General features: G+C 42.5%; 2 protein-coding genes across 7 annotated transcripts in view; both read left to right on the top strand.

Moving 5' to 3' along the window:
• Positions 1-314: 314 nt before the first annotated feature.
• Positions 315-11,441, top strand: LOC127369696 (integrin beta-1-A-like). 5 transcript variants are annotated; one of them, XM_051411306.1, is made up of 16 exons: positions 315-442; positions 634-697; positions 2,229-2,311; positions 3,173-3,395; positions 3,763-3,933; positions 4,276-4,520; positions 4,949-5,104; positions 6,118-6,213; positions 7,138-7,227; positions 7,333-7,473; positions 7,620-7,825; positions 7,919-8,160; positions 8,266-8,488; positions 8,665-8,900; positions 9,368-9,534; positions 9,918-11,441. In XM_051411306.1, the coding sequence occupies exons 2-16, from the start codon at positions 634-636 to the stop codon at positions 9,981-9,983; spliced, it is 2,409 nt and encodes an 802-aa protein (XP_051267266.1). In that variant the 5' UTR covers positions 315-442; the 3' UTR covers positions 9,984-11,441. The 5 variants fall into 5 exon arrangements, with proteins under 5 accessions (XP_051267266.1, XP_051267268.1, XP_051267269.1 ...); XM_051411308.1 differs by lacking the exons at positions 315-442; positions 2,229-2,311 and having other exon boundaries at positions 477-697; positions 3,183-3,395; XM_051411309.1 differs by lacking the exons at positions 315-442; positions 9,918-11,441 and having other exon boundaries at positions 477-697; positions 9,106-9,484.
• A 161-nt stretch (positions 11,442-11,602) lies between these two features.
• epc1a (enhancer of polycomb homolog 1 (Drosophila) a) overlaps positions 11,603-27,022 on the top strand; it is a 31,035-nt gene continuing 15,615 nt past the window's right edge. Inside the window, exons 1-4 of one of the 2 annotated variants that reach the window (XM_051411297.1) lie at positions 11,603-11,879; positions 12,705-12,825; positions 24,172-24,331; positions 26,651-26,796. In XM_051411297.1, coding sequence (XP_051267257.1) covers positions 24,232-24,331; positions 26,651-26,796 — 246 coding nt within the window. In that variant the 5' untranslated portion in view covers positions 11,603-11,879; positions 12,705-12,825; positions 24,172-24,231. Of the gene's footprint in view, positions 11,880-12,704; positions 12,826-15,557; positions 16,050-24,171; positions 24,332-26,650; positions 26,797-27,022 lie in introns of those variants that run through there. The other variant, XM_051411296.1, reaches the window with a different exon arrangement.

The following is a 27,022-nucleotide window of genomic DNA, read 5'->3' as shown; positions in this document are numbered from 1 at the left end:
CTCAAAACTAATTTAGCTTGTGTGCAGTTGGGTCCATATCTTTCCATAAAGGCTTTAGTCTCATAGTGGTCAGCAAGGTCAAACAATTGAGAAAGCGAGATAGCATTTACTCTCTAACACCAGCCCTATATGAGGACAAGTATGACAGAAAGTGTCTTTTTCTTTCCTTCAGCTTTTCTCAGCAGAAAACTAAGGACTTATTCTCTTTATCTTTGGCCTTACTTGAAGAGATCATTTGCTGCTCAGGACCCTGAAACATAAGCTGGCAGATCCACTTGTGGCTGCTATAAGAAAGAGGATAACAGAGGGAGGGAGAAGTGGTGGAGTCCCCCTGGCTCATGTGCTGTACAGGATGTTTAGAGGAACCATCTGGTCCCTCCCCTAGAGGATAGATACTCCATCTCCCCTTCATGTATGTCTCCACACAGTTGAATCGTTCAAGGTAAGTGCTTCTTATTTCTATTGTATAAACCAAACACGCAGTAGATCAAATACTGGGGTCTTTTGTGAGCTCCTCAGTGTGTAGATTATTTTCCTTAAACAGCAATTACAACTCCACTCCACCTTAATGATTTGAGAGGAAAGAATGGTCCACATTTTTAGTCAGTAAATTGCTTTCCTTTTTTTTCCCAGATGAACCTGCTATTTGCCGCTGTCCTGTTATTGTGCTGCAGATACAACGCCACAGGAGCACAAGGTGGGTCAATACTTTTCTCATTGAGGATGCAATAAAAGTAAACTGTCTCATTATTCTTCCTACTCAGAAATTCTCATTTAGATTGTAGCCTGGATCCCACCAGTTGTTTTGCGACTTAAAATTTGCACTTGTCATCTCCTCAGGGTGGCGCGGCTCTGTTTTTAAGTGTGGTAGATTTAGACTGAATGGGACAGCAGGTGGACATGTATTCTCCTCTGTGAGACATTTCAGCGAAAAGAAACAGCTTGGATTCAAATGATAAGTTAAAGGGATGGTTTGACATTTTTGGAATTATGCTTACTTGGGGTGCCCTTTTCTTTCAGGGAGCAGTGACATCTTGAAGTCTCCACTGGTTGTCTGGTAGTCACTGCTCCCGACCAAGGCATATTCTGGTTTTTATACGATACATTTTTAAAAGATAGAACGTATTCATCACTGAGCTTTAGAGGTGCTAGCAGACATATTTTGTTACCTTTGGACAGAGCAAGGCTAGTTTCCCCCTGTTTTTTCATGCTAAGCTAAGTTAAGCGCCCACTTGCTGTAGCTTTATATTTAGTGCACAGATATAAGAGTGGTATTGAACTCTCAGCAAGAAAGAAAAATTACAGTATTTCCCAAAATCTACCAAAAACTTTCTTTTTTTTTAAATATTATTCTGTCCGCCCCTGTGGACAAAAGAAGTAGTGTTTCAACCGCCTTGTTTCATCCAGTTCATGGGAATCTGACTGGCAGGCATGAAGAATAACTATCTCGAAATAGCAATCTTCTCACTGATGATTTTGATCTGGGATATTATGATAGTGCAGCAGCTTTACTGGACCTACCATAACTGCCATATTAAAATACATTTTGTATAGGTTTCACCTTAAGAAGTCAAAATGATTCCACATTCTACTTGGGTGTTCCTTGAAGGTGGCTGGGTGGCCTTGTCACTAGGTGTAATCCCCAAAATTGAGCTCCCACATGTCTGGGTAAAAATATGATTACAGCAGGAATTTCCATAAGATATACCGAAGATTGAAAATCACTTTGTGGCAACGTGGTCTCAAAATTCCTTCTATCTAGAATCTAGTGGTTGTATTTCTTTAAACTCTGTGTCTACTGCATGTGAATTAGTATAGAGGTATACAGCTGCCCAAATGTGGCTGGTTGCCGTCCAGACTGCCAGCAGTACAATTCAGATCACAGGTTGCCTTCAAATGGAATTTTTGAGGTGGTATTTTTGATATGGAAAGTCAAGTACAAGATATACCGTACATGGTTTTCAAGTGATGCACTGTTGCTAGGCAACTGACAACAAAAATGTCAATGATTGATTTGATTTTTTTGCATTTCAATTGCATTGTTAAGGAACAAAAAATGAGAAGAAAACTGATCCTAACTGCAGTAACCTCCCTTGGCTCCCAAAGTGAACCCTTACATACAAAACCAGGATGTGAAAAGAAAACTTCACCTGCACAAATATGATGTGGTACATTTATGCAGTGGAAAAATAGAACTTTTTGCTGGTTTCTACCTACACAACATTCAGATCACGAATGCCAAAGTCAGGGGGTCAGGAGCTGCAGAGAGTGTCTGGCAGCAGGGCCACACTGTGCTTGGTGTGCTGAGGAGGTGAGTGACCTCGGAAACACACTCTGCCTTCTTCTTCGAAGGGATCACAGTTAACGCAACCACTGTTTGGGACCATGAGAAAGTTTCTCAATGCGCCACTTCAGTTCCTTTATCAGAGTGATGCTTATTGGCAAAGGCTATGAAATCTTAATTAATTCTTTGTTTAAAGGCCTAATCAGTAATTAATTAGACCATGTAAGTTGCATTACAACTGCAGAATTTAGCAACAGAGGGTTTAAAAGTTAGTTTTTGTTTCCTATTGTTGATTAAATGCTGTTTCATAGGCTTTTCTATTATGACAAGAATAAAACTTTGGGGTGAAATGGAGAATTATTTCTCTCTTTTAAGCATATTATGCAAATCATCGGCACATATTATAACTAATGACAGTTCAAAATTGAGAAAATGCAACCATGAAAATAGTCTAAAGCCTCAGAAATCACGTCCCTGCTGTGCTAGTAACGTGTTACAGACCACATAATAAAAACAACACATGTGATGTTTTTAATTACATGTTGTGTTCAACAACCATGTGAGCTTGTTCCAACATAAATACCATAAAAGAAAGTGTGGAAATTTGTCACCATACATGGGAGCGTGAAATGTATGTGGCATTTTTAATTACATTTATTTGCATGTTTAAGGATGAGCAAAGGGAGAAAAACATAAACACAAGCTGCTTTTCTTTATCACATTCACACCCTCTCTCTATTACTGATATTAGCTACATCATTTATCAGTAATTTATGCAAATTATGTTTAGTGTGATTTGGTCTTAGCTGTCAGCGTCTTTCATTTTAGTCATTTTTCTTTGTCCGAGTGTTACATAAGGGTTTGAACTCAACCTAAACCTGTGTCAAGAATTTTCTAGAAGTGGGCCAGCACATATGGGAGCGCTGTGACACACCCAGGGCACTGCTGAGGAGGGGCTGTCCTTTTGATCGCCTGGAAGATCCCAGAGGTTCCACTGTCCTTCTAAAGAACCGAAAGATCACCTTCCACCCTAAAGAACAAAGGCGCCAACGGCAGCACAAACAAGTCACACAACTCCAGCCGCAGTCTGTTCTGCTGCACCTCAGACCAGGTGGGTGTGCATTTTTCCAGATGGCTTCTGTAATGTAGCTTCATATTTGGTTCTTAAGTTTGGTTCTTAAATATATATTTTTTTCCTATTAAATTATTGTTAAATTATATATTATATAACTTAGATCTCCCTCCATGATGATCTAAATGCTATTTCAAAGTCTCCATTAAGTTAGGAGAATGATAATTAAGTGTGAAAATATAAAATCACTTTAACTTTATTTTTTGATCTGTCAGAATCAGCCTTAAAAAGTATGCGCGTACAAACTCTTCATCAAGTCAATAACACCTCAGGGCATGCTGCTAGAGTTGTGTACACTGAGGGTTTCCTTAGTTTCCAAAAAAATTACCACTTTTCCAATTTGTAGGTGAACCCCAGAGCTTTGAGGTGAAGTTCAGGCGTGTGGAGGACTACCCCATAGACCTGTACTACCTGATGGATCTGTCCTTCTCCATGGAGGACGACCTGTCCAATGTCAAGAAGTTGGGAGCTGACCTCATGGAAGAGATGAGGAATACTACTAGTGACTTCAGAATGGGTTTGTCTGCCTCAATTTCCATTTCCCTCTCACCTGAAATGTAGGTTAACATAATTTTTCTTAACTTTTTATACCTCCATACACATTTTTATGGTATACCCTTGTGTCACATTCACACAGTTACACACCTGGGAGCTGCCCGGTACAATCATAATCTTACTACTGGCCACTGAGCAGCACCACTGGAGCGATTGGGGATTAAGTGCTTTGCTCAAGGACAACTGGTAGCTTTTGAGAGAAGGGAGAGCATTAGTTATTCACTTTCCACCCTTCAGCCACAAAATCACTTCTAAAAACTTTATGCTGCTTCTTACTCTCCTCCATTCAATCCCACTCCAAAAGGCTTTGGTGCATTTGTGGACAAGACAGTGATGCCATACATCAGCACTGCGAAGGACATGCTCAGGAATCCTTGCAAGAGGACTGAGCCTTGGCCCTGTGCCCCTCCCTTCACCTACCACCACGTCCTGAGCCTCACTGCAAACGGAAGCCTCTTCACAGAGCAAGTAGGGCGACAGCGGATCTCGGGGAACCTGGATTCACCAGAGGGGGGGCTGGACGCTCTGATGCAGGCAGCCACGTGTGAGGTAAAATGTGAGGAAGCCCAGCAGGGAGCAGGACTGCAATACAGAGATTGTTGCTTATGTTTGGGTGGGCGTTATGAGGAGGAAGTGGAAAGCCTGCAGACAATAGATGAGAGGGTTATTTCAGAATACTAAGCTTCCTTTGGGAAACTGCACCCCGTCAGTTTTTGGTATGTTTTAAACTCATTATCGCAGTTTTCAAATGTGAAATTTTGACTTCAATAATTTCAAATTGACTGGATGACTGATTTAAGCCTTAAACAGCATGAAGGCATGAATTAAGTATTACTCATCCGCAGTCATTTGATTACATACAAAAGCAGAAAGGTAATTCTTTTCCCAAAGCCTGTCATAAACACTTATATCAGTCACGGTGCTCTATTTGCTGCCAATTGGCAGTTCATTGACTGTTTCATGATCTCCACTTGCAGGAGCAGATCGGCTGGAGAAATGTGACCCGTCTGCTGGTGTTTTCTACTGATGCTGGCTTCCACTTTGCCGGAGATGGCAAACTGGGTGGCATTGTACTTCCCAATGATGGAAAGTGTCACTTGCATAAAAATGTGTACACAAGAGGAAATTCACAGGTTTGGTGTTAATAATTTGAATGGTAGTCTATAGTAATGTAGCTTTTTGTCTGCTGTCTAGGCAGGTACTTTCAGACTAAGGTGGTCAGGGCTGTTGTCTGCCAGTCTGTTTTCAACTTCTTCACCCTTGTGGAAAAAAGATTGATTAATGCAACTTTGGTCTTGGTCTGTGAATATAAATCACAAAGCTTTAGCTCAACAGAACAAGCCGCCACAGCAGTGTGTCTATGTTTTCACTCTTGTTTGTAGTATGCATTGGGTAGCTGTGGTCCTGGGGAGCATACAGTGTTTATGCTATGGACCAGATATTGCGGCGCATGCTAAATTGATTCCCGTCTGCAATCCTTGCAGTGAAATAGAGGTCCAGGCTGCTGCAGACAGAAGTCAAAGACAGTGATTTAAAGGTCAGAATCAACAGCACAGTTCCCTGGGTAAAGAAGATGCTGACAGGCACACCCTGATGGGAAACAGCTGGAGTGTTTGTGGAGTAATCCAAACCAAAGCTTTCATCTCTTAATCTCACTGTGTTTGTGTATAGATGGCTGGGTGGGTAGTTCTTGACTGTGTATGTGTGCCTATTTATTTGCTTGTGAGTGCATGTCTTTGTCCCTGTGTGTTAAACATCTATATAGCTCTCTCATTAGGTTCATGAGGGCATTATAGTCTTTACCTCATTGCAGTGCTGGCAGTTGACAGGTGGAGGGAATATAGATATATTATTAATCTATTTCAGTCGGGATAAATGACCACCCAAGGCTGAAAATGGATGTGCGAGGCACTGGTGTTGCTCCTCTCTGAATGGTATACTTATTTATCTATTTGGAGGAAATGGAAAGTCTGTCAAGGAGAGTGAATGAAATAAGCAATAGAAAGAGTTGTTAGATGGGAGGGAAAGGGGGAGGACAGCGATGGAGGGAAGAGGGAGAGCATACTTAACTACTGATTACACATATATATTCTCACCTGAGTGTTATGCATTGCATTTTGCATCTCCCCTGACTTTGCTCTGTCAGGACTATCCTTCGGTGGCTCATGTCGCCGAAATATTGAGACAGAAGAACATCCAGATCATCTTTGCTGTCACTGAAGAAGTCACACACTTGTATGAGGTACACCAGAGACTCTCTATTCATTCATTATTCATCTTTCTTTTTCAAAAATGCATACCTTCAAGTTATGAAGGGTTGTTTTCTATGTTCTAGTCCGGGGAAGATGGCGGAAGTAAAGCCACCTTTACAGTGGCGACACCCCAGTTGTAAACTTGTGCAATTGCTCTGTAGTTTATGGAAAGGATTTCACCTTTTAACCACTTTTATGGAGCTTTTTCCTAATAAATAAACTAAATTCATAAACCTCCCTTTCATGAAATCTTTGTGGATTTCACTACATCCAACGCTCCATCTGAACCATACTCTTTGAGTAAGCTTCTAAGATGTAAATAAGTAACAACTGCATTATAATGAAGTTAATAATGAATTACAAGTTTCTTAATTGCAAATCAAAATGTGAAAATAATACTGGCTAGGCGTCACATTATGTAACACAGAAGGTTAAAAAGGTTAATTTGCGGGGCACTGTTTTTGGCAAACGTTATTTGAATAGGAGTGAATGGTGTTTGGGGACTGTTTTCAGCTGAAGATTTGGTGCTCTCATGCGTATTTACAGAAGCAGGACTTTTACGTTGGATTGATATAAACTACAGTGGCCGAGGGCATTGTAATGAAGAAACATGTCCCCCAGTGCAATGGTGTGGCTCATTGATGTATTTTTAATGTCTTTTGGACAACAGCTCCATGACACACAAGAATAAGATTTATCAGGCTTTGACAACAGAGACAATACCAATTCATTGTTGGTTATGGCATTTGTATATTTGAATTAGATTTTCAGACCATTCAAGCTTCCTTGATTTGACACCACATTCAGTTTGTCTATGCCACCGTAATGGAAAGGTTGTATATAAATCAGCTAGGGGACTGTTTATAAGCTTATATTCATTCATCTATGCTGATGATATTGTTGCTTTGCTGCAGGGCTTAACAAGCATCTTCCCAAAATGTGCAGTCGGAATGCTTTCCAACAACTCCCACAACATCCTGCAGATAATAGTCGAAGCATACAATGTAAGTGAGGCAGAAATTCCCTTCCCACAAAGGTCATTAGCCTCATGTGTGTAGCCTGCTGACACCTCCTCATGTTTAAGGGGTTAACTGTTCTATTGACTGCAGGCACTGACCTCTGAGGTTGCTATGGAGAACAGCAAGCTGCCACCGGGCTATCACATCTCCTATACTTCACACTGTAAGGATCGCAAGCCGAGGCACAGTGAGCAGGGGAGGAAGTGCTCCAACATCTCTGTAGGTGACGAGGTGTGTAGACATGTGACTGGCTCTGTGTGTGGTAAGTTGTGTAAGTGCCGCTGTTAGCATGTGGCCATTGACGGTAATGCTAATTATGATTACCTCATTAGTGGAGCATCATAATTGTGCTCAAGGAATTCTCCCCTCCCCTCTAGGTGAGCTTTAATGTAAGCATTACAGCACCTCTGTGCATGACTGCTTCACAAAGACCACCCAGTGTTATTATTAAGCCCCAAGGCTATAGTGAAGAGGTTGAGGTCCTGCTGAGCCCCATATGCGAGTGCTCATGTCAAAAGGACGTGGTCCCACGCAGTCCTTCATGCAGCCATGGCAACGGCACTCTGGAGTGTGGCACATGCAGGTAGGTGAAGTAGCTTCAAATTCACTAACAAGCTTAATTTCAGGTTATTTTCGGGAAGGAATCAAGCAAAATATATTTGCTTCTGCATTTCAGGTGTAAAGAGGGGAGAGTCGGAACGTTGTGCGAGTGTAATCAAGCAGAGTCGGGCAAGGCGATTGACTCATACCTTTGCCGCCGTGATAATGCAACCGAAGTGTGCAGCGGACACGGAGAGTGTGTTTGTGGGAAGTGTGTTTGTCATAAGAGCAGCAAAAAGCCCAACCACGCTTACTATGGGCAGTTCTGTGAATGCACTGATTTCAGCTGTGATCAGTACCGAGGACTCCAGTGTGGAGGTAACACATAGGCAGCCACTCTTAAATAACATGTGTCACATATTTCAATAAGTGATTACACTTCATTTTGAAATAAAACTCTTTAATCATGGTCTGCCCTCCCAGGGCATGGCAGGTGTGTCTGTGGGGTGTGTATATGTCTCCCTGAGTTTCGTGGTCGAGCATGTGAGTGCCCTCTCAGCTTGGGGTCTTGTCTGTCTCAGGATGAACAGATTTGTGCGGGCAGAGGGGACTGTCACTGTGGCACCTGCATGTGCCATGATAACCGCTTCCAAGGCCCAACTTGTGAGCTTTGCCCTTCCTGCCCAGGCGTCTGCACCTTGCACAGGTACTACGGCCGATCTAGTTCTAAAAATTAAGTGAAAATTCAATGGAGTACGGGCGTTTTTTGTATTTACTGGATATTCCATGACAAAAAGATAGAAGAATACGCTGTCTACTTTCATTGCTTTTCTTACTTTTCATTGCCTCAGTTCTGTTAACACCGATGGTTCCTTTCTACAGAGAATGTATCTTGTGCAGGGCCTTCTCGCTGGGCTTGAATCCAAAGGAGTGCGAGATGAGGTGTATACACCTGAACTTTACTCTGGTAGGTCAGGCTGGTGTCTTAGCAACAGTGCCCCCCTCTCCAAGCCTTCACAGTTGTGTGGAAGTGGACACAGAGGGCTGCAGAGTGCACTTCCTGCTGAGGACCAGACAAAAAGAAGACTCTGTCCATGTTCATGTAGCTCTTGAACGAGGTAGGCGGACCAGATTCTCTGTTTTCTCATGACTGCACCAATATGTGCACAACACTAGAACGGTTCAATATATTTTGTCAGTCGAAGCAGCTCTAGGGATTTCTTCTTAATGTAAAAATTGATTTTCTGTACATCATGATAATGAATCAAACTTGTCTTTTTACATTAAACCCATTAAATTTGTCCTTTTTGCTTATGTTGTCAGGTATGGTTCCTCCTACAACCACATCATTTGACAAATTGAATAAAAGACTGACTGGTTTGGTAGTCATTAGTGCATCATGTGCAGTGCACTAATATTACTTTTAATGGTCTGTGTAATACTTTTTTTTCTGTAAAGTTCCTTGATGCTGCTTTCACTTTCCACAAGATTTAACAGGCTATTAATTTAATCTAAAATACATTTTTGGAATGAATGTTGACCATCTGTTTCTGGTAAGGAGCTCTGACTTCCTCTGTCTCTCAAGAATGCCCATCAGGACCGAATGTGATCCTGATTACCGCAGTGCTATCAGCCTCTGTTGTGGTGCTGGGTGTGGCTTTGTTGCTGCTATGGAAACTACTCACCAGCATCCATGACCGCAGGGAGTTTGCCCGCTTCCAGAGAGAGCTTGAGCGGAGACGCTGGAACAGGGTGAGCCCTGCCCAAATAAACCCTTCTGTCATTGCCTGTCAGTCAGAGGATGTCCAATAAATGTAAGAATTTGTCTTGGTGACATTGCTGCAGGGACATTTTGACAACTAACGCTGTAAAACAAGAGCATTCTGGTAAACAATGTGCAGAGGAAACAGGGAAATACAAAAAGAGCTAAAGAAAAATGACCACATACACAGGAACTTCTCTAAAAAGAAACATGCTGCATTGTATGTGTACATGTCATGACTATTATGGCCAAATTACAATATTAAGTAATCCGTTTTATCACTAACACCTTCAATGTATCACTAGTAATGTGACAAAAAAAGAATGTCTAAGAATAACCATGCAGGATGACACTTGTTTCTAATTTGTCGCAGAGGGAAAACCCAATCTACAAGAGTGCCATCACGACAACTGTCAACCCTAAATATAAAGAACAGTGATGGCAGCCATTGAAAGAGATATCTACTTCAATCCAGACCTCTGATGTGAAGCACAATGAAACAACATCCTTCATCTGAACTGTTGTCAGCAGTTGGTCCAACTTGTTTGGCAGGGCAGGGGGGGAAACGGATGTTGATGTCTGATCCCTTTGATCTCAATATGCAACCCCGGACTGCCAGTCTCCAACCCTTCCCTTCCCTTCCCTTCCCTTCCCTGCATGCACTGCAAGCACACACAGTCAAACAGCATCCCCCACATAAACTGCTTCTTATACACGGTTAGTTGTCTGTGGGATACATGCAAAGTTAATGCCCCTCGGATTGTTCAAATCCACAAAAGCTAATTCCATACAGTGTATTATTTTGTAAAGCATATGCAAGGAAAATCTCCTATACATGCCGACGGTTGGCTCAGCTGTGTAACTTGGTTCTCAGAAGGCAAGATATAGTAAGGTGAGCATTCTGCATTATGCATTGTAATCTCAATGGAGACACAAGTCTTCACATGGGTCTCCACTGCCCTCTAGATGAGAGGAGCAGAAATTGTCAGCCTGCTGGAAATGATGAAGAAGCTTCACATGCATTTACAGTTTGCCACATAGTCAGAGAAGATGCTATTTTGGACACAAACATGAAACTCAGACTCTTGGTGCTTTTTTTTATTCCAACAGACACCTCTGAATTCATCAAAGAGAGCACTGCAGGCTTGATATGGCGCAACGTAGTGTACAACTTTAACAGAGCAGCCAGTGTACGTGCCAGCCACTTTGCCAGAGCACTGGGCTGAAACATGTAAGCGCACAGAAACAATGGGATGTTCACATCTAAATGGATATTAGGGTTTTTTCCACTGCCTACAGATGGCTGCTGATGACCTTGCTGGGAGAGTTGAGCAAAGCAATATTAATCATAGCAATGCCTCCTCCACTCCCAGAGTCACTGGGCAGGCGTGCATGCAGCTTTAACAGCCAGTGGGAGGTGGGAGGTGGTGGTGATAGTGGTGGTGGTGGAGCAGCAAAGAAAATGACTCCATATGCTTCCACTATGCAGCATTCTCTGTCATCTGTGTCTGAGCATAAAAAATGTGCAGTGCAAATATCACAGCTTGGGGGGGGCAGCAAAGGCAGCCCTGCGACAAGACTCATGTGAAGGGGCAGAGATGTGTGGCGAGCAGGGTGCAGGGTGGATGACCATGCAGCCCTGAAGGAGATAGTTACATAACAAATGCTGCAGCCAGTGTGTGTGTGTGTGTGTGTGTGTGTGTGTGTGTGTGGGGGGGGGGGGGCATCTCATCACTTGTTATTCTGTAAGAGGCTTAAATAAATAAAATAATATTTTGCCAGTGGCTGCCTTTCCTTTCTTGGTGTCTGTGTATTTAAAAGTATACATGTATGTGTAGCCATTTCTCTTTTGGTTACCTGAATGCATCATTTAAATAAAGAACTGAAATTATTATTATTATTATTATTATTATTATTATTATTACTAGTGGGTGGGCGGGGGGACCAGTGAGCTCATCCTCCCCGAGCTCTCCACAGGTGATTGGTGGCATTCACCCTCCAATCACAATTCGCCTGCAAAGTGGCTTGGTGGTCAGTTTGGATCTTTTTTTTTTTTTTTTTGTCGAAGTAACCTTAACGAAGTATCCAAGTTTACCGTCAGCGACCGGATATCACTTTATCCAACCCGGGCTTTTGTGTCCAGCAGCCCTCTCGCTGCGAGTTCACCGCACTTTCAGAAAAAAAACAACTCCATTAAATCCGTTTTTTCCCCCTTTTGAGGCGTCCTGAGGGGAGCTAACCAGCGTTAGCATTGGGCTAGCATGACAGCCAGGAGAAGAACTGCCATCATCATCCTCATCCTCCTCATCCTCCCCTGTGGCTTTGCTAGCAGCAGGTAAGTTGCAACTCCGAGCTCAGGCTAGTTTTCTCCCCTCCCCTCCTCCCCTCCCGTTGTTGCCTTCGTGGGAATCGAACCGGACGCCTTTTGGATGCGGACAAGTTAGTTAGCGAGTTCATATTAAAGTGTTGGCGGTCTGTCCGCAAACTGTACGCTGGCTGGTAAATGGCGCAGGGTCAGGGTAACTGGGCTAAGCTAGCGTTAGCAGCCTGACAGCTAGTCTCGGTGTCGCTGTGCAAACACAGCTGTGTCTGAAGCGGTTTTTAAACCCGCTAAAAGCTGCTTTGTAATCGGCTTCGTAGCGGTGCATGCTTGTCGTCCAAATTTGCTAAGAGGATTTCTGACTGTTATTTATTTTAATTTTTTTTTTCTATCGTGTCCTCTTCTGTTTACCCCCCCTCTCCTCGTCCGTATATGGGTTTGCACTAATGTGCACTCTGTGATGTTGCAGCAACACAACTTGGTGTTCATTATTAAACACAGTCCACAGGAAGTCGCTTTTTAAAAATAAATGCACACCGTCATTTGAATCGAAAAAGAGCTACTGTGAATTTGAGGATGCTAGTGTGTGTGTGTGTGTGTGTGTGTGTGTGTGTGGTAGATAACTGTAATCCTGCTCCAAATGTTCTCCCCAGTGCTCCCATATATTTCAGTGTATGACTGCAATCAATGCCCAGTAGAGAAGAAAATAAAAGAGTGTGACGACTTGGCACATCTCTCATATTAACCATGTGTTTTTAATCAATCATGTTCTGTTAATTATGCTTTTTGTGTGTGTGTGTGTGTGTGTGTGTGTGTGTGTTCCCACTTTCTTTTTCACAGGCTTCCATTATGGTCTACAGATGTGATCCAATTGCTCCCAAATGGATGATGATCATCATGTCAGCCTTCCACGTCTGTATCATTCACTCATGCCCACAGGAGGTCTCACCCATCCCTGCAGGTTATTTGCATTTCTTATCTTTCATATTCTATTTAGTTATGCCATTTAAAATACGTATCATTTACGCATACTGTGCCCCCCCTTTATATCGCTATGTAAAAAGCAGGTAGCCATGGTTGGGGGGGCTGTGTTGCCCATGGGGACTACCCACCTTAGAAATGTCTGCACGCTCATTTCTCATTTCTCAGAATTGCTTATGCAAAATAATTGGTATTTGCACTATTCATCTCGAGTGTTCAACATTTGTGTTGCACTGCCAAAACTTTACACACAGATGTGTTGCAATGATGCATATGTAATCAGTGTGTCAGTCTAGACACGAGTGCATCAGCTCTCTTACGTCGTGTGTGTGGACAGGTGTCATGTGCAAACGGTTGAAAGAGGTTTGTGGACTGAGAATGCACAGAATATACATCTATAATGAGGTTTTCGCTTTCCTTGCAAGGAGTACGTTTGTCTTGAGGTTTTATAGTTTCCATATAGATCTTTACTGAATATACTTACTGAGTAATTCGACCTATTAGTTTTATTTGTTTGTTTTCTTTTATTTTACCTTTATTCAACCAGATAGGTCAATGGAGAACCAATTCTCATTTACAGCCACGACCTGGCCAAGAGGCAAGTCCAATAAGTAAAACAAGCATGCAGCTACTGTGTGATAAACAGTACACTTAAAGTTAGAACAGCACCATATGTAACTAGGTACACAACAGGAGTCAAAGTACTGTGTTCCAGAGAAGTAGATTGAAAAACAAGTGCAATGATCAGAAACTAATGCATGTACGGAGTTATTGAAGGAGGTACGGTAAGGGTGTGCAGCTTTGGCCACTTTTGCAACCGGTTCCAGTCACTGAGAGCTGCAGGCTGAAAAGAGTGACGGACTTCCAGGGTGTCCAGAGTAATGAATTCGCTAGAACGCAAAATTGTGGTTACTGTCAGAAATGCTGAGTAGAGAACGGAGATATGCAGAGGTTTTGCCAATGATAGTTTTATAAATGACGCCTGGTGTGGAGTGATGGTCAGTTGACTAGAGAGTACAAGCTACAGTGATGAGTATGGAAAGGGGCACCTGTGACAAAGCGGATGGCGGTATTGTAAATGGCAATTACAATTAGACTTTACACTTTTACATCTGAAGCAGTGAGCATTGAATTAACAGTTATTGGACTTATGTGTGTATACTTCTCTGTCCTTGGGTCTGTGTTTAGTACCATATGCTGAGAGACCAAAGTATCAGGCAGGTCTCCCTTTATTATGCAAAGGCATTCCTTTGGGCCACATTTAAATCAAACCTAAAACATCAAGCACAAGTGAGCTGTCTAAAATATTAAACATGGATAAGCCATATTATTTTCTCATCATTTGTGCCAAACACGTTGCCTTCAGAAGTTCAGAAACGATCAGCTGTAGAAGTTGGTGACTCCTGCGATGGGTTGTGAGGTAACCAAGTTTGGTTTGATCGGCGGGAAAAACAATTGGCACATTGTGGAAAAAGTCGCCAGCGGAGAAAGGCGAGACGTGGCTCATCTAACAGGTGGTCAAATGTAAGTAACATCGCAGTACATCAGTAATGTGCAGAAGGACCTGTCAAGATGCACTGTTTGCCCGCCCACCCTTGAAGCTTTTGGCCCACAGCAGCAGAAGACCGGGACGGAGCTACACTGGATCACAAAAGTGACAGCTGACAAATTAAACAATGTTGCGTGTTTGAGTGTATCATGTTGCTTTTGCTATATTTCTGTCTCTTGGCACGGTATGAATCCATGGATCTTCCCTCACTCTCGCTGTGGTCACAACATCATATAAGGACCATTGGAAACCATTATTATACGGATCTAGTGAAGAAAATGACAAAAGAGCCTCAGTCATTTTAATGTAAAGAGTGCTCGACTGTGTCTTTGTTTGGGACTGTTAATTAACTTGAAGAATAAGCCGATTTTGGTATTTTCCGGCTGTATTTGTATAGCTTTACAGTTATAATTTCAGTTTGCAGGGAGAACTGCTATTCTGTACTGTTTAAGGTACGGAATAACAAAAATAAGCTCAAATGTTGCTAAAATATATAACTTTACAGTTTTACTGAGCTGTTTTTGTTTGTGTGTCCACCCTCTGCAGCTGCATGTATAGTATGTGAGTAAACATAATCTTTATATTAAATTAATAAAAAAAAAAATATTGTGGAGATGGGAATGTTTACCCACTTTTTTTTTTTTTTTTTAAAAAGCTTTGTCTGACCCTGTTTGCATTAACAGAAAAAGTAAAGCATCCACTTGTAATCACAGTGCACTGTAGTAAATTAGCGAGTGTACCACACGGTGGCGATATTTGCAAAACAATTCAATCTAATGGGAAGAACGTGTCCTATATTTGGTTGCACATTAATTCTAACACGCATGTTGTGTGTCCTTGCAGGGTTTTAAAAAAAAGCCAACCTCGCATAGCCTGCCTGTGAGTGGTAATGGTGTTAAACCCAGAAATATATTTTAATGGTGTGGCGCGTCTGACATGCGCACTGTTGTTTTTTTTATTTATTTATTTATTTATTTTTAATGCCACAAATTTTACATAGACAATAAATATGTTTCCGTACGTCAGCACAGGATGAGAACCGAGCCTGGGAAGTTCACATCCCTTCATCAGCATCCAGCATCTCGCCCCCACCCGTCGGTCCTCCCCCCTCCTCCCTCCCTCCCTCCCTCGCCCGTACCCCAAGGGTTTCGCGAGCGCGCACGCGTGCGAAACTGCGTGGGAATGGCTGTTTGTGTGATCGAGGGGGTTGGGCCGCTTGGAGCGAGCGGAGAGCTGCATGAGTTTGTAATGTCCGCCATGTTGGCCATGGCGTATTGAACCGGGGAGGAACAGCGGAGCCTAGGAAAAAAAGAGACCGACAGAGAGCGACCGAGACCCGGGCCTGCCCGGCTCTGTTCGCGCTGCTACGGACCCAAGCCTGCCCTCAATCGACCGGCTGACTCCTAGAGACCGTCACAGATTCATCCATGAGAACTCGAGGCAGAACTGCTGTTATTCCTAGCAGATCGAATAGATTTATGCTGCATCTTTTAATATAAAAAATGAGTAAGTTGTCGTTTCGGGCACGGGCGCTGGATGCTAGTAAGCCTCTACCCGTCTTCCGCTGCGAGGATTTGCCTGACCTGCACGAATATGCCTCGATCAACAGGGCAGTGCCGCAGATGCCGACTGGGATGGAGAAAGAGGAGGAATCGGTATGTTTTTTTATTGCTGCCCGACTGGCGGTGGATCACTTTGGCCGTGTTTTCACACCGAGGGGCGCCACTATGTTTGCCTGCGCAAGCTTGTGCAAAATGGCCGCCATGTCTGCTCTTTCGTGCACACGACGGATCTCGACGAATACTCGATATTACGACTCCTCGCCGCCACATGTGTTGTTGTGAGGCGGCGGCGGTTCGATATCTTATTCGCGAGCCGTGTTGTGTCCATTTGTTTCACTTGAAATTGCACCCGAAAGCACAAAGAAGTCACGTGACTTGTATCTGCTCCACCATTTTGTTGACTTTCTCTTCGGTAAAGGCAAGCGGGGGGATAGGCCTCGGACGCCGTGTACTTTCCGCGAGCAAATGCCAGGGGGAGACACTGAGCCCCCCCCTCCTCCCGTAGCCGGGTTTGACAGCTAGGTGTTGCGTGTTGACAGCTTCAGCTCTGCCATGTGTGCTGCACACTGCCTGCACTTGGCGGAGAACAGAAAGAGAGGAAGAGAGAGAGAGAGAGAGGAGGAAGAAGAGAAAAACCTTGCAGATCCTGCTCTCTGTTTAATCATAACATCCACGTGTAGAATTGCACAGTGCCATGGGATCACAATGTGTTAGGACATGCATGGTATGGTGATGGCAGTGTTTATACTAGAGGTGGCTCCCTTCGTGCTTTCTGAATCTGTTTTGTTGACTGGATGATGGATTGGTGTAGCCCTGTTTTTAAGTGTGTGTGTGTGTGTTGATAGGAAATGAGAAAAGCAAGCGGGATTGCAACACTAATTACTTTTAAGGCGTTGTAGCAGATCAAGGCGTGCTTCTTTCAGTGAATTTACTTACTTTATTTTTGTAATGTCGGCACGTCACTGAGGCTACTACTTTTATTTAAAGTTAACACAAATAAGAGTTTTACTTATTTGTGAATCTACGTTATAATTCAGGCTTTTTTTTTTTTTAAACCCGCTGGATGCTTGAAGTGTCTCAAAGAGCGATAGTTAAAGCTGCTGATCAGGTGGTGTTTGGATAATATTAATATTTGTATGTACTCTCTAATATTAGCTTGTGGAATCTGTACAACTTATTCCTAGTTTGTTTACTCTTATGTACTGTAGGTTTGTATTTTACATGAATTACCTTTTTTTAAAATCGCATACAATTATAGGAATGATTCGCATTGTGCCTGTAGACGGATTATGTTAAGCCATAACCCATTCCAACCGCAGCTTGTCAGGCTGGATATAGCCTCAGATATAGCCTTTACATTCTCAGCATAAGTCAAACGGGGTAGCTGTGCGTGGTTATTATTGCTTGACATAGACAAAGCATTAATAGCTAGTGTATTGGCTGATATTTATTACCCCTCCTGACCCGCTCTGCTGAATTTCCCTTCGTCACTTCATCAGCAGGAGAGCTCCTCTGTGCCGCCGAGATGCCTCAGCAGACACAAACACAAGGAAAGCACATATTGGGGGGGTGCTGCTAAGTCAGCAGAAATCCTGCTGGCCCTCCCCCTCACCTACTGTACACATACACACAGCGGCGTTACATAACAGAGTGACAGAGATAAAGAGGACAGTTTTACTACAAGGCTGTGCATGGCTTAGCTCCCTGACCCACATCCTGTCCAGCAACAATGGAGTGATGCTGCGCTGAGCTGACTGACCACATGCTGGCCTGAGAGTTTTAATGTCTATTTAAGAAGGGAGTAAGCATGCTTTGTGGTTTTGATGAGACGCCGGCATTGATGGCATTAGAGCACACAGAAAAGGACTATGTTTTTGTAACGTGTTGTCCTTTATCAAGGTGCACAGTTTGGTGATAGAAAGAATACATCTGGTGTCCGTGATAAGCCGAATCCTTTGCTTTTCTTGGCTCATTTGAATCCCCAAAATAAGTGGCTTTGTATGTCGGCCTCATCAGCATTCACAGTGCTAAACCTGCCAGAAACAATTAACATCTAAAAGCGCAATCAGTGGTCGCAATAGAGCTGGAAAAATGGCACTTTAATTTCTAATAATATGTGCATGCACAATGTCCTGCACAGTGTAAAACTCTTCACCCGCTGTGCTCCACTGTGGCTTTTCATCAGACATCACATGGATATATGTTCTCTTTTTAAAGCTTTGTACTTCATTGCTGTATTGCAGTTTATAGAAGCAGTGCGCAGTAGAGGTAGTACATACGTTGCCTAGACGATGACCAATAGGTCGTCTAATCAGGGAGTCTGTAATTGTTACATTTGTACTGATAGTTGAATATGTAGAGGTTCATCAGGTCCTCTTCAGAGCAGGTGTAGCTTGTCGGGAATCACAAGGGTCAGTTGGACAATGGCAGTCTCGGGGAAGTCTGCAATGTAGGAATGACACACAAAGAAATTAAGTGTCCTATTAGGTGCACCTTTTTTGCATAATAAGCTGCTGTCATTGCTAATCAAGAAGAGATTTGCAAAGGCCAAACATATAAAATTAATTTCTTTACCGTAGATTCTCCTGACATTTGCAAAGTAAAATTGTGTTAAGGTGCTTTTTAAATTATAAAATTGTCATACTCCTCAGAATAATGAGAACTTGCTCCAGTGACCACCAGTGTTGAATTGAAGGAACACATCCTGATTCCGGTTGCATAGCTCTTTATTAAATGATGTAAATTTAATATTTTGTATTGAGGGGATCATTGATTCTTGTAGATGTTGTAAAACAGTCACGTCTCCGGTTGTAGTTTCATTAGATGTGAAGGAATGTAAGCGCCAGCCTGTCTTCTTTGGTTGGTTGGTTGTTTCATTGCATGCATTGCAGCGCTTTGTGGATGTTAGTCAGCGTGTACAGCGCATTGACTCATTGAGCAGATAGCCTTCCTCAGGTCGACACGAGCTGAAAACACCTGCTGGAGGCCACTTTTGTTGTCATGGCAACTTTTGTTGGAGTAGTCTATTTTTCTTGGGAACATTAAATGGAAGGAACACGTAGTGCTGTGAAAATATGAAATGGATTTTCATTTGTCTCTCCTCTATCTGCATCTGTGACCGCGACAGACAGCAGCACTGCTACTGTGAAGTTTCCACAGTCCCGGGAACATTTTGTTTGAAAGAAAAAGAGAAGTGGAGTTTTGGTATTAGTGTTTTTTTTTTTTTTTTTTTTTTCTTCTGGGGTGAGAGGCAGTGCAGTTAGTAATAGGAACTACTCTATAACTGAGGGGTTTCATTATTTGTGCCCACTGTGCTTCCATTAATGGCCAACATTCACATTCAGTTGTGTTTTCTCTTGAAGTGTCCTTGAACTCTTGCGTCTTTGTATTTTCATTTTGTCTCGGAAGAATGAGAGTAAAGGCAGCTCTCTGTTTCACGGACTGACGTTAAAGAAATCGGCTAGGCTAATATAGTCGTGACATGTCAACTTTAAATTTAGATAAAAACAGACAGTTGCAAGACATCCTAGAATAACCTAGTTTATTCATTCCCATGTGCCATTCACAAAAGCCCTTTATCCCCATCCACACAATTCCTCAGCAGAGGAAATCCCAGGCTGTGAACCGGCGGTTGTGAGGATCACAGCTGCGAAAGATCAGGATATCTTTAGGTCAGAGAGGCAGCTCAGGGTAGCCTGCTGCAATCTGCCAAGCTGATATCCTTTGCAGAAGCGTGCAAAGGCAGGTCTGGGCCAGGCTCTGGTTTAATTGGTTCTTTACGCTCGCTCTTCATGCAGGTTCCTTTACTCGCAAAGCTCGGGGGGTCATAAGCATGTCAGACAAGCGGGGTTCACAGAGGGCAACTCCTGCGGTGCGTATAGTTCGCATTGGTTCACAGACTTTACAGAAGGCGCCGACAACCCCTTGATTAAGCAGTAGTCTGCGTTCGCCAGCGTCCGTTTGTCATCAGAGCCATGTAACTACCGGCCAACACGATCATGCCAGGTGGCTGTCGCTGAGAATTGTTGCATACAGTATTTATGGACGTTAAGGAGAGACATATTTTACATTCACACTTTAAATGGTGGTGGCTGTGTGGATTCAAAAGCAGCAAGGGTCCTGCATTGGAAGCCACTGGCCAGCTGGGGCCTTTTGCTGAGAAGCGTTTGTGCTCTCGGATTGGCTTCCTCCTACAGTCTGAAGTTAGATGAATTTGAAATAGCCTCGAGATGAGATGATTTAAGTGTAAATGTCTGTGTGTTTTAGACCTTTAGGCGTACCTCATTATGCGGTGTGATTAAGCTAAACCAGAGTTGTTGTTTTAACTATGACACGCGTCATAAACGTATTTATATGTTTGTCTAATTGAAGACACAGCTCCCTTCAACGTAGATGTACAGTAGCTTTTCCTTGTGATCATCGGTTAAGGCTGGCAGTATGCTCCAAATAAAATTGATTGTGCTGTGCTCTCAGCTGTCAAACTGCTATTAAATTGAGAGCCGAGGGAATCGCAAGATTGGCATTGCAACTAAACTGTGTTTTAAGAGCTCTTTTGAAAAAGAAATGTTTTTTACATTTGAAGTTGCTGACACCTAGGGACAGAGAACCACCGTTTCTGCAGTTTTAGACCAGCTAAGCAAGGGGTTGTTAAATGTAGGATCACACGAAACTGTTAGCTAATTGCAGGTGGTTGTGTATTTGTGGGCAGTGAACAAGGCTGTGTGAAAGTTGCAACAAGCCTGGCCGGACAGTCTGCACACACTGTAACAATCAGAGCCAAATACAGTTTGTTTTTCTCCAAAACCTGTGATTTGCATGTGTGAACATGCCAAATTCAGTAAGATGCCAGCTTAAGTTGGTGACAAATTACTAGTGATTTGTGAATAGATGGCAGTTTGTTCGTGGTACGAGTATGTTTACATCCCAAACTCATTTAGAGCCATCAAGACACAGGCAGTGTGTGCTGGATCCCGCCTGAATCGTCTTGGGTGAACACTTTCACTTCTGTCCCAAGGTCCTCAAGGTTAAATTCACAATGCTTCGATTAACACAATAAGCTGTTATCTTTGTGTATTGGTTGTAGAGAAAGTGTACAACTCTGGGCTTGTTGATAATCTTACAAGGGGCAGATGGTTCAGCTCTGGACACACGCTGTGTCCTTTCATGCCAGCTCACAGCTCTGATATGGCTCTCCTGTTACTCCATGCAGAGCTCCTCATGGCTTTGGATTATACTTAAGGCCCTAACCACTTAAAAACTCCCACGCAAGTGTGGAAGTGTCTAAAATGTAATAGTTCTCCAGTAATGAAGATTAGCCACGCACAGACATGGCTCCGTTGATGCTCATATTTGCCAACCACAATTGGTATGTCACTGAACACTGACCCATATCTCTAAATTCACAAGAAACTGGCTGTGGAAAAAAAAAAAAAAGAAGTGTGTGAATGTGTAAAGTGAGTAGGAGCCCCGTTAAAATACTTGTTAGAGCAAGAAGCAGACAGTTTGACTGGATTGGCCATCTGTTGCATCAACCGCTGAGAGGAGGCCTACAGAGACTGTACTACACAGTGAGCCTGCATTTGTAATAAGCTGCAGTGTCTCTGATGCAGATGTTGTTATTAGGGCGTAAAGTAGGTTCAGTAATAAGGATCTTTGTGAAAGCTTATCAGTATTATGTTAGTAATATTTTAAACAGTATGTGTTTATAGAAAAAATAAATGTTGGTGTGGAATTCTTCTTAGCATCCATTTGTTTTTGTTTTTTTTTAGGTGACTATCAGATTACATAATGTGAAAAGATTCTGCGCTGGCTCTGAGTTCAAGAGCCGAACTGTGTATGACTCATTTGCCAACATCTTTGCTTGTGCTGTCAAGTTAGTTAAAATACCAGATTCTCTATTGGAGAAACACGCAGGTATTTAATTTATGACCCCCGTGGCTCGGAATGTGCAACAGCATTTTTGTAAACTTTTTTTTTTAAGAACGATTGTCTCTCTAACTAATTCAGTTTGCAACTTGTTCTAGCTGGGAGTTTCAGAAAATGAAAACAATGAGTCAATGTTGTGGTAGTAGGATTACCTGTGGAGGCTTCAAAATTACATCTTTGCCAGAGAGGACACGCTTTCAAGTACAATTACGCTTGACTGTGAATCTCACCACTGTGTACTCTCAGTGGATTGACGCACCAGTACACTTGCCAGATACTCTTTGTATGTCATAGACAGGCACTGTAAAACGCCCCAAATCGTACAGCGCTCTTCTACTGGTGACTTAAGTCCTCAGCATTGTGAACTGTAATGGTATGTATAGGCAGTGTCCGAAATTAACTCTTGGACTCACCTGCCAAGGGGACTGTCAGATGGAGAAAAAAATCAACCGGCCATGCATATTCTGTACAGGCCAAAAACAATAATGCTGTTCTGTGTCACATTTGAATTAAATCCCTAATCGCTGAGCGTCAGAGTAAAACACAGCACGCATCTGTGTTGTTTGTGTGTGTATGTGTCAAACTCTTAACACAGACAGCAGAGGACAGAAGCAGCGTGCCTATAAAGGACACCAAAATATAGTCTCGCGCCATAGTTTTTTTAATTTTTTTATTACAGGACTATTTCGGGACAAACGTATACCCACCAGTGTGGCCAATAGCCTTCAGAGATTTATTGGCCGAATGGAAAATCTCCCCATATTTGGTGTTTGGCAGGTGTTAGTTTCAGACCCTGCATATAGGCATAAGATACTATCACACATAGCATGTTCTCTGCCTCTTCAGACGAGCTTAGACAAATGATGAGATGCAGTGTTGAAAGTAAGAGCGGAGAAACAGCCACTTCCAAATTTTACCAGACTAATATGTTATTGTCTGGAGAATCTCCAGGCCGTGGCTGGAGATTCTGGCCAGACTGACTGGTAGAGCGAAAAACCTAAACCCCAGGCAATGTTTATGAGCAAGTGGCTGGTTAAGTTCCCAGCCTGGATACTGGTATTTGTCCTAAGGCCCGGCTTCATTGAGTTGGTGAAGGCACAAAAGCAAACTCAAACACATTGCCTGTGTCATGATAAAATGGTGTCTTTATTTATTTTTTTTGAACAAAGTTTGGCATTAGGTGTCTGAAGATAAAGACACCTACACTTCATACCCCATAGCTTGGGTTGATTGACTTTGCCTGAAATATACTGTTGCTAAAATACAAATGACTCTGCATTATAAAATCATGACATGGCTTTATATCACTTTGGTAGATCACATTTACTCTTGAAACACACATTTTTCTTGAGTTACCTTGTTCACCTGACATATCTAATCCAACGCACGCTGCAGCTTGTCAATTTGTCTGTGCAAGGTCGGTAGGTCAAAAGGAGTTTGTTTTTTCACTGACTAATTAAATTATGTTTAATATTCTGTCTGTATGAGTTATTTGATAATAAGTCAGCTTAGACAAATGATTGGATGCAGTGTTGAAAGTAAGAGCGGAGAAACGCCAGGAAAAAACATTGGAAGATAAACCGGAAAAGGAAAAGGAGGATCTGTGGCAGCCCTATCGGGTTTTTAGATTTAGTTTTTGGGTGATTGCCATCACGTTTGGCACTCATTTTAATGGTCATGCCATAATTCCCCTTGCACGCTTCAGGGCTAATACTGAGATGTTAAAAAAAAATCAACACGAAAAGTAAATTATTTTCTTTTTGAGTTATTTTAGTTTTATATTCTTTAGACATTGTGCAACTATTTCCCCATGTAGCTCCTGCAACATATTGTGCTGATAAACTATCCTGCTTGTCTGCTGAGAGTTTGATTGTAATCTGTCATTAATTAACCCACTAGTCTGTGCTGTTAAAGTCTGTACTTGGTTATTTAGAATATCTGTTTGTTTTGTGGTGGTTGAAATGGGGTGGGGTTCCTGTGTTCAGTATGCCTGGAAACAAACAAACTAAATCAGTCTTGCTCATTTTTGTATTCCTATCCCATTAAACACCAGTATACTTATTTGTCGATGCATATCCATGTGATGAAGTGATATTTATGGAAAACGGCTTCTGTCTACTGGCTGATGTGTCAGATATTCACTTTGCCATGCTATTGTGAGCATGTCTGGCTGAAAAAGAACAGTATACAACTAAATCAAGAAGAGGATCTCTGGGGAAAACAAAGTCTGGAAACCTCCTTAAGTTGCAGGCAGTCCGTTGTAAACAGCTGTTTTCTTTCTCTCTTTCAGGAGCACCATCTCCAGCGGGCCATCTCGGCGCAGCAGGTATATGGCGAGAAGCGGGACAACATGGTTATCCCCGTCCCCGAGGCAGAGCGCAACATCACGCACTACGAGTCCCTCTACCCCGGGGAGTTCAAGATGCCAAAGCAGCTTATTCACATACAGCGTGAGTAGCAGGCCGCTTGCAACTGGATTATCCTCCCAGCTGCGTTAGTTGTTTGCGAGCACATGGTGATGTTGCCGTTTGGATGCTCCGGGACTGTCTCATGGTTTCAGGGGGTTTATGCTGCTAATGGAGAGATTTGTGTATTTAAGTTCAGGTTCTGCAGGAAGTTATTATTGTGGATGTGATGTCGTTCCAACTTCTAGTTAAACAGGCATGATTTGTAAGATCACATGCTTAGAAAATGGATTAGATTTTTTTTTTAATATACATAAAAAGCATTATATGTGGACACTTACACTAAAGTTTCATGTAAGGGATATCTGTATGTATGTCTTAACACACACGTTACATTGTTGTCCTTAGTAGATGTGTGGTGTCAGGAAATGTATGAAAGTGTTGTGAGCCGTCTCCATGGTTGACACAAATTAGGGGTCAGTAGGTCATTGGTGGGGAGAACTGAAGAATTGCAGTGACAGCACGCTCCATTCAAAAGTGAATTTGGCATATTCACATTAGAAATGACAGGTTTGCAACCAAAAGAGTGCTGTAGCTGCCTTCTATCACCAGTGTTGCTGCTTAAAGCCCTGGCCACACAGCCCACGTCTGCAGCATGTCTGTGTCAGGGAACATCATGCTTTTTATTTCAGCTCCCCTGTTAACAGACTAGAGCAGCCACACTGCCTGTGTGAGCCAGGTGCGGCTGCAGCAACGCTTCACTAGAGAGTCAAGGTTTAACCTATCTTTTTCGCGAGCAGCAGCCAAAATAGACAGTGAAAAGGATCTGTTCATACTCATATTGACATGTTACCACATACCGCACCTTTCTGTACAGTTTTCAGTGTCTATATCTGTAGAATACCACTCAAGGAATCAAGGAAAATATATCCTTTCTTTTTAAACACCTACTGTAATGGTTTCAGATTTAAAGCTCTAGCCTTTATATGGACAGAGTACATTATTTTGTTAACCAGGGTTTTATTGTATTGTATTTATCGAAAGTAGACTCAGTGTAGGAAGCCGGGACTGGCAGCAGCACGGCAGCAGAAACTGCTCACACATGCTGTGTTAACCTGGCTTAAGATTTCACACACACACCTCTGCAAATATTTTACACGCACCCAATACACTGTTGTCAGCATATGATCTACAGTGTCATGTTGTTGGTTACGGTCGGTGTGGTTCGTTTTCTGGTTCCTAAAATAACTATACTAGTTCCTTCATCTGGAGAGAATGGCCCGATACAACAGACCAGAAGTCACAAAGAAGTATTTCTCAACAGAAATGAGATATTGGTAACATAATCCATGTGTTTGCTTTATACTGCAGCCATTAGTTGCACTGTTTTTGAATTAGCAACATGTAAACCAGAGCTGCAGCAGATATTTTCACTATAATTGTGCAGCTTTGTTTTTCTGTTATCTAACAGTTTAAATATGGAGTGGTGAGAGGGAATGCTGCATACCTTTCCAAATGCTTCAGGGTAGTGTGCTGATTAGAGTGTGCCTCTTATAATGACAGTGCAGTAAACATACGTTTTTTTCATCCAGCGGTCACAGTAGCTGATAGATTACAGCAGACAGCCACTTCCCAATTTTACCAGACTAATATGTTATTGTCTGGAGAATCTCCAGGCTGTGGCTGGAGATTCTGGCCAGACTGGTAGAGCGAAAAACCTAAACCCCAGGCAATGTTTATGAGCAAGTGGCTGGTTAAGTTCCCAGCCTGAATACTGGTGTTTGTCCTGAGGCCCGGCTTCATTGAGTTGGTGAAGGCACAAAAGCAAACTCAAGCACATTGCCTGTGTCATGATAAAATGGTGTCTTTATTATTTTTTTTTTTAACAAAGTTTGGCATTAGGTGTCTGAAGATAAAGACACCTACATTTCATACCCCATAGCTTGGGTTGATTGACTTTGCCTGAAATATACTGTTGCTAAAATACAAATGACTCTGCATTATAAAATCATGACATGGCTTTATATCACTTTGGTAGATCACATTTACTCTTGAAACACACATTTTTCTTGAGTTACCTTGTTCACCTGACATATCTAATCCAACACACGCTGCAGCTTGTCAATTTGTCTGTGCAAGGTCGGTAGGTCAAAAGGAGTTTGTTTTTTCACTGACTAATTAAATTATGTTTAATATTCTGAAATGTGTCAGTTATTTGATAATAAGTCATCAAGTTCATGCACAGTGCAGCCCGCTCAAGTGTTTACAGAAGTGATGGGTCTACATCAGGCAGTCCTATTCCTGACAATGCCTTTGAATCAAGGTGTCTGTCTCTTCAGTAACCAACTGCTCTCCATCTCACAGCTTTCAGTTTGGATACAGAGCAGCCAGACTACGACCTAGATTCAGAGGATGAGACGTTTGTGAATAAGCTGAAGAAGAAAATGGAAATCACAGCCCTGCAGTTTGAAGAAATGATAGACCGACTGGAGAAAGGCAGTGGACAGCAGGTATTTGTCACTCCGTCTGGGGAACAATACTAGTTTGCATGGTATTTGCACAAACATACTTCCGGCTTTGCTTTCTGTAGAATAAATAAACCCACTAATTCTGATTGTGCTTTACTTGGAAGTGACTAATATGTTGGTTCCTACTCTGTAATTTAGTCATTCCAGAGGCAGGTCATTGCCTTACTCTGTGGTTTCTTTAATAGTTGTGGAAATGTACTGCATTTTC

The sequence above is a fragment of the Dicentrarchus labrax genome, unplaced genomic scaffold (assembly GCF_905237075.1).
Source record: "Dicentrarchus labrax unplaced genomic scaffold, dlabrax2021, whole genome shotgun sequence".
NCBI classification, from domain to species: domain Eukaryota; kingdom Metazoa; phylum Chordata; class Actinopteri; family Moronidae; genus Dicentrarchus; species Dicentrarchus labrax.
Note: the sequence above shows the minus strand (reverse complement) of the source record. Positions and strands in the feature narration are given on the sequence as shown.